The 7,820-nt window shown below is 45.5% G+C and overlaps 1 protein-coding gene across 1 annotated transcript in view; it reads left to right on the top strand.

The window, feature by feature from the left end:
- IGF2BP1 (insulin like growth factor 2 mRNA binding protein 1) overlaps positions 1 to 7,820 on the top strand; it is a 49,530-nt gene that overhangs the window by 18,732 nt on the left and 22,978 nt on the right. Inside the window, exons 3-4 of the mRNA XM_024129992.3 lie at positions 7,165 to 7,213; positions 7,733 to 7,784. Of these exons, the coding sequence (XP_023985760.1) occupies positions 7,165 to 7,213; positions 7,733 to 7,784 (101 nt within the window). The remainder of the gene's footprint in view (positions 1 to 7,164; positions 7,214 to 7,732; positions 7,785 to 7,820) is intronic.

Genomic DNA, 7,820 nt, shown 5'->3' with positions numbered 1-7,820 from the left:
AAAAAAAAAATATATATATATATATACAGAAGAAAAAGTTAAATTATACAAACATTTTAATTTTAAGAAAAAAATTCGGTTGCTGATTTGAAGTGCTCAGTAGCTACATGTGACTAGACTAATGGCTACTGTAGTGTGGACAGCACAGGCCCAGTGCATAGTAGGTGCCAAGAAAATCTGGAATGATTCCACATCAGCTGGACACCAGAAAACTTGGGGAAGTGGTAGTGACCTTCCTGACTGCTGATTAGAATTGAAAGAGTAGGGTGTTACTGCAAGTTTGAAAAATCTTAGTTGCTCACTCGTAAAATTGCCAGGTAATAACCCCAACTCCATCCCCAGTCAAGCTTAGCTTTCTAATTGCCTTGGGCTAGTTTCTTCCCACATTTTCGAGGAGACGTCTGCAGGCTGGAGTGAATTTTGCATTTTTCTGGTGGAGAGCGTTCTTAGCTTTTATCATATTTCCTAATGGGAACCTAGTCTCCAGGAAAAAAAGGGGGTTAAGAACCACTTAGGCAGACCATTAAGGCCCAGAAAATCACTCTAATTAAGAAAGTGTATCACTGTAGGGGGACAGGGTTGATCTCTGTCTGGGGACACAAGATCCAGTAAAATGGACTAATCCTAATCCTTGTTTCCCTGATGTGAGAAACTGAGGTCTAGGGAGTTGAAGGCCTAACTTGCCCAAGAGCAAGCAGCGTGCTAGTCAGAGAATCACGGCCCGGGGGAGGGGTGGAGGTGAAGGGTCTAATCTGGAGATCCTGGTTTAATCCTAGTTCTCTGGAGAGATGAAAGTCCAGGTTTGACTCTGATAGTGGCCTCTGGGGGTTGAGGCCCCAAGCCTGAAAAGATTTCCAAAACCTACTATTGCCTCCCTCCTCACAACTGGCCTGCTCCACCCTGGTTTAAAGGAACAGGTTCCCTCTCGGGCAGGGTGAGGCCACCAGCATGATTGAAGAGGGCTCGCCACCCTCTGGGAATGGGGGTGGAAAGAGGAAGGAGCTGGTTTGCAAAGGGTTAGAAAAAGAACACTCCCTGGGGCAGTTTTTAGCTGTCCTCCGGAAGACCTGAAGACTGTTCCCAGGGTGCATTCCGTCCAGGTGTGCATTCTGTCATATGGGGAGGCCCCCTTCTGAAAAGTGTTCTGTCTGTGCATCTGTTCCTCTCTCTGCTGGACCTCAGGCCCATTCTCCCTGCCCTCAGCCGGCTCCTCACCAGGGCCTGGATTCTTGCTAATAAAAATCAAAGAGGAAAACCTCATTGGCTTAGACCCATTAATTTTGAATCTGTGAGGACTTTAAAATTGGGTGAGCTAGAAATTACCTTCATATTTTTATTTTATTTATTTATTTATTAATTTTTACTGGAGTATGGTTGCTTTACAATGTTGTGTTAGCCTCCACTGCACAACAAAATGAATCAGCCACACACACAGAGATATCCCCTCCCCTTTGGACTTCTCTCCCACCTAGGCGGCCACAGTGCATTAGGTAGAGTTCCCTGTGCTATAAAGTATGTTCCCATCAGTTGTCCATTTTATACATAGTATGAATAATATGTATGTGTCAATCCCAGTCTCTCAGTTCCTCCCCCCCATCCCTTTCCCCCATGGTATCCATACATTTGTTCTCTACATCTGTGTGTCTATTTCTGCTTTGCAAATAAGATCATCTATACCATTTTTCTAGATTCCACATATATGCGTTAATATACGATATTTGCTTTTCTCTTTCTGACTTACTTCACTCTGTATGATAGACTCTGTCCATCCACATCTCTACAAATGACCCAATTCCATTCCTCTTTATGGCTTAGTAATATTCCCTTGTATATAAGTACCACATCTTCTCAGAATTATCTTTTCAAAAAGTTTTTTGTTATGGAAAAAAACACTTTGAAATGTGGAAAGGATAATTAAATAATTCCACCATGTACTCATCACCTAGCTTTAAAAATTACCAAATTACATCCAATCTGTATTAATTTTCCCCCTAATTAATTTAAAGCAAGTCCTAGACATGACATTTTATCTGTAACTATTTCAGTATGTATTTCTAGAAATCAGTATGATTTTATTTTATTTTTTATTTTGTTTTTTTTCCATTATATGAAATGTTCAAAACAGACAAATATATGGAGACAGAGAGCAGATTAATGGTTGCCTAGAGCTGGAGAGATGGAGGAATTGGGAGCTGGCAGCCAGGGGGTACAGGGTTTCTTTTTGGGGTGGTAAAAATATTCTAAAACTGATTGTGGTGGTGATTGCACAACTGTAAGTATACCAAAAGCCACAGAATCATACACTTTTTTAAAAATTGGAGTATAGTTGCTTTACAATGTTGTGTTAGTTTCTGCTGTACAGCAAAGTGAATCAGCTATACATATACGTATATCCACTCTTTCTTTAGATTCTATTCCCATATAGGTCATTACAGAGTATTGAGTAGAGTTCCCTGTGCTATACAGTAGGTTCTCATTAGTTAGCTATTTTATACATAGTATCAATAGTGTATATATGTCAGTCCCAATCTCCGAATTCCTCCCATTACCCCCTTCCCCCATGGTATCCATACATTTGTTCTCTACATCTGTGTGTCTATTTCTGCTTTGCAAATAAGATCATCTATACCATTTTTCTAGATTCCACATATATGCGTTAATATACGATATTTGCTTTTCTCTTTCTGACTTACTTCACTCTGTATGACACTTTAGGTCCATCCACATCTCTACAAATGACCCAATTCCATTCCTCTTTATGGCTTAGTAATATTCCCTTGTATATAAGTACCACATCTTCTCAGAATTATCTTTTCAAAAAGTTTTTTGTTATGGAAAAAAACACTTTGAAATGTGGAAAGGATAATTAAATAATTCCACCATGTACTCATCACCTAGCTTTAAAAATTACCAAATTACATCCAATCTGTATTAATTTTCCCCCTAATTAATTTAAAGCAAGTCCTAGACATGACATTTTATCTGTAACTATTTCAGTATGTATTTCTAGAAATCAGTATGATTTTATTTTATTTTTTATTTTGTTTTTTTTGGCTGTGCCGCACGGCTTGTGGGATCTTAGTTCCCTGACCAGGGATTGAACCTGCACCCTCGGCAATGAGAGCGCAGAGTCCTAACCACTGGACTGCCAGGGAATTACCTGATTTTAAAATATTAACAATATTATCAAATATCTAGTCAGTGTCCAATAAGCACAGGATCACTTTTCCACTAACAATGGAAATATGTGTCTTAAGGAGTTATAGGTGGGATGTTTCGACTTATTGGAGAGCAGCACCCACTCAGGAGGCCCGTTGTTCACTCTGTTGTGTGAGTATTTTAAATTTGTTCTCAAGCCAAAACTTGACTATATTTTGGCAAAGGCTTTTGTTTCCTTTCTGCCATCGAAAAGGCAGCGCAGGGGACTGTGCAAAGAGCCTGGAACCAGACAGTCTTTGGGTTCAAATACTGGCTGTGGCTCTTAGAACCTATGTGACTTGGCAGATACTCAAGCCCTCAATCTCAGGACCCCAGTCTGTAAAGTGGAGCCGTGGTTATCGTGGTCATGGGTAGTGGGAGGCTTATAGGAGGTGCTGAATCTGAGCCTGGCATCTGGTAAGCACTCCTCACGTGTTAGCTTCTTCCTTAATGAACTGTTTTCCTTCCCATTCAGTCTAAGTCAATGACGCTTCTCTGAAAAGGTGAAAAGGACGAGAGCTTCCTGCCCAGGGAGCACTCGCAGCCATACTTCCGGGTGCCCAGCTCCTGTCCTGCCTGAATCTCTTGTTTGCTCCCTCCCTCCGGTCTCTCCTGGAATCTCCCCTGGGCTTGAATGGTCACTTGGTACCTGTGGCCCTGGTGTCCCCTGCTTCTCCCCAGCAACATTAGAAAGGAGCATCCCTTGTGATTGCTCTGTATCTGGGGAGCTGCCCCAGGGCCTGGTAACTGCCCTGCTGGTCAGGGCAGGCAGAGGGAGGAAGAAGCCGCCGGGTATCAGCATCCAGGGAAATAATTTGACTGGCGCAACCATTGCCTTCATTGCCAGGGGCTGGAGGCTTCATTCTTTCACTCAACAGGTTTATCAGCTCCAGGGTGGGTGGTGGCTCCTGAACCTCTGGGAGTTCCCTTGCTTTTCTAAACAATGGGTGTTAGAGTTTAGGGTCCTGCTCCTAGTGCAGTGCCCTATTGCCTGTAGGGCGAAGGCTCCGCCCAAACCTAGTGGAAGCCGATCCAACAGGAGTGCTGGAGTGGGGCCCTTTGGTTGTCAGGGGAGGTGGGAGTGCGGGGGCTCTCTCTAAGCTGTGGTGTCTCCCGCTATTTCCCCACCAGTGCAGAAGCCTAACCATTTTACTATCACAGGTAGTGGCTCCTGGGGACTGGGACTCAGCACCACGGCCTGGCAGGCAGGCACACCCCCAGCCCCCACCCCCGCCACCCGCCTGCTTTAAGCCCTCACAAAAGCCCTATCAGTTTTCCACAGGAAACTAAGGTGCTGAGCAAAGAAGTAAGCAGTTAGGGTCTCTTAGCTTCCATGCTGATCCCCCAAGTCCTCAGCACACTGCCCCGGCCCAGTATGAGCTAGGCCTCCAGAAACACCTGTAGGGTGAATGAGTTACCCATGGGTTCCCGGAAGGGAGTACTGGGTCCAGTTCTCAGCATGGTTACTTGTGCTTTGGGCCAGAAAGAAATTAGGTAGCACCATACTTAACACAGACCAGGCCAACGGCATAAAAGACAAAGGTTCTTCTTGGTCTCTGTGTTTTTGTCAGGGTTGGGGGCTTTGCTGGCCAGGTTTGGAGGCCTGAAGGGGCCTGGCATGGGTTCCCAGGATTGGGTGTGTGTGCCCTGGAGGGGTGGGTGAGTCCCTGCCTGTTGGGGGTGGGGGAGGGTTGCCAGGATGTCTTTTCTTTCATTGGTTGGGTGTCCCTGCCCTCCTCCCCCTCCTGGAACATTCCAGACATTCCAGACTGCCATTGCTTTCAGGATATGGATTAACATCCCAAACTGAGATTTGATTTCACCTCCCCATCCCCTCCCAACGCCTCCCTACCCTGAAAGGGAAGCCCCTAAAACTGGGAGTTTGAAGTAGGAAGAGGGTATTTTTGACCCTTGACCTGAGATTATAGTAATCTATAGGACCATCTTGAAAGAGTACTCTTCAAACTAAACTTTTGCAGGGGACTGCTTTAAGCTCTTACTGGTTTGAACTCCAGGCAGGCACCACCCATCTCCTTGCAGTCCTTCCAGAGGCGTTTGTTTGAGGGAAGTCCTCCCTCAGCTTAGGTAACCCCTGTCACTAGCATTAAGGTAGATCAGTGTTCTCAATCTTCCGATGGTATAATCATCTCTTCAGTTCACCAAGAGTTTGATTTTCCTCATGTGAGGGCCCCTGCATTTTCTTTGCCCATTTCATCACGAAATGTGTTGTGTATGGGAAATCCTATATGCCATGTCATACAGGTGCCATGAGGCTCCTCCCTCTTGGCCAGTGAATTGGATCCCAAGAAGCTGGCCTGGTGTGGGACCCGAGGACCTGGAACTGGACTTGTTTCTGACCCTTGTTCTTTTGTCCTGCTGTACTCTAACCTCCTTAGATCAGGTTCATGAACCAACCAAAGTAGAGAACTGCGGACATAGATTCTCCAACACTTATGCTACTTTTCCATTTCCCTTAAGTTATTTCAACCCGGGAAAAGATTTCATTGATAAAGACTTTCTACCCTCAAAGCGGCAGAGCTAGAAGGGATCTTAAAGACCCTTCTGTTTCCATTTTACATCTCAAGATACTTGGTCACAGGGATGAAATGAGTGACCTGGCTGAGGACAGAGCCAAGATCAGAAACATTTACAGTGAGAGCTTAGCATCCCTTCCCTTGCTCTCATGTGTTTTGAGTACTCCTTCCCCCTAGCTTGGCAAGAACTGCCTTGGGCCCTGTTGCATGTCAGCCAGGAATAGGGGGCCTGAAGCTTGAGTGGCTTAGTCAGAACAGCCAGTCAGGGGCAGTTTAAGGGCTAGAACTGGATTTTCTTGCTTCCTAGTTTCATTTTCCCTCGTGCCACTAGAATTTTGTTGGACCATGTCCCTGAACTAAGAGTTTGTGATCAAGGATATGCAAAGACATAAGTGACAATTGACCAATGCAGATCAAGTCAGTTGAAATGTTTTAAGCCCGGGGATTAGGGCATTGATTTGAGTGGTGAGCAGTTAATCACCGTGGGAGTCAACCTTGAACCTGAAAGCCTTCCTCAGGGAAAATTACATTTTTAAGAGGTATTGGAAAGATGGAAAGGAGAAACCGTAGTAAACTGGGAGGAGGGAAGGGGGTGGTCATAATGCTGGGTTGTGTGTGTGTTAATTACTCCACCTTAGCATCCACACATGTGTCTGTTATTAGATTTTAAGTACTTACTCCAAGCCCTTTGCTAAGCTCTTGATAATATTATCTAACGTTTACTTTATACCTCCCTGTGAATAGGTATTATCCCTGTTCTACAAAGGAGAAAATTGAGCCTCAAAGAAGTTAAATAACCTTTTAAAGATCAGCGCTGTTAAGTGGAGCACAGGTTTAAAGCCATATCTGTACCAAGAAAGAGCTGAGCTGCTGCCAATTATCCTGCTGTAATTTGTTTGCATATATGTTTCCCCTAATAAACTGTGAGCACCTTGAGGCCAGGTACTTTGTCTGTTTTGCTTATCATTGTGTCCCCAGCATGCAGAACAAAGTCCAGCATGAAGTAGACACCGATTGAAAAGGCATCAGGTTAATGATTCGTGTAATAATTCACATAGCTAGCTCTGTATTCCTAGATCCTGAAACACAGTGGGTGGTGATAGATGGTTGCTGAGTAAGAGAACTGGTGAGGAGAACCTAAGAGAGATAAACAAAGCAGATGTGACTGGTGTGGGGCGGGGGTGGGGGGGTGGGGAGGGGGGAGTTATGTTATCCCAGTGCCTAGGGCATCTGATTTCGGCTTTCCTGTCTGTGGTAGCACTCTATTTTGCTCTCTGAAACGAAGCCACCTCTCCGTTCCCCAAGGTTGTCGTTCTCAGACTCTAAGGCTTTGGTGTTGAGCAAGACAGACTGGAACAGGACTAAAAAATGCAACGTCACAGGCCCCTAAAGTATCCAGAGCTGTCACTGATGCTGTTCTCTCTAATTTCAGGAGTCGAAAAATACAGATCCGAAATATTCCACCCCAGCTTCGATGGGAAGTAAGTGATTGGGGGAAACTCTCAGTGGCACTGGGAAAGAAGTCTGGGTCAGCCTGAGTTGGCAGAGATGACTGGGAGGTGTCCTGGGGGTTTGGGGCTAGGCCAGAGAAGCTGGTGCTGAGGGGAGGCTGGCTCCATCGCATCCTTAACCTAAGACTTCCAATATTAGTCCTTTGGGCAGTCCCTACCGTGAGAGGCATTAGGGAGGTGGGAAGGGTATTCCCTGAACCCCAAACTTAGTGATGACAGAGGATCAGCTTAGGGACTCAGGTGGCACAGGTCTGCTTCCAAAAAGGCCCTTAAATGCCTTTTTGAGCTCAAGTACATTCTGTAAAGACACCCCGACGGATTACCATCAGCATGAGTACCTGAGAAAGGGCAACCTGAGCAGGTAACGTGCTCAGTCCCCACCAAAGGCTCTGCCTGGACCCCAGTGCTTTGGGGTGAGGAGTGTCTAGTGATGCTTTGTGAGTTCCTGGGATGCCCAGAGCAGCCGTATTCCCTTCTCCCTGCTCCCAGGTGCTGGACAGCTTGCTGGCTCAGTATGGTACAGTGGAGAACTGCGAGCAAGGTAAGAGTGGGCAGAGGAGTGGGGCGGTGGGGTGGG

The sequence above is a fragment of the Physeter macrocephalus genome, chromosome 14 (assembly GCF_002837175.3).
Source record: "Physeter macrocephalus isolate SW-GA chromosome 14, ASM283717v5, whole genome shotgun sequence".
Taxonomy (NCBI): Eukaryota; Metazoa; Chordata; class Mammalia; order Artiodactyla; family Physeteridae; genus Physeter; species Physeter macrocephalus.
This window is presented reverse-complemented; position numbering and strand designations above follow the sequence as displayed.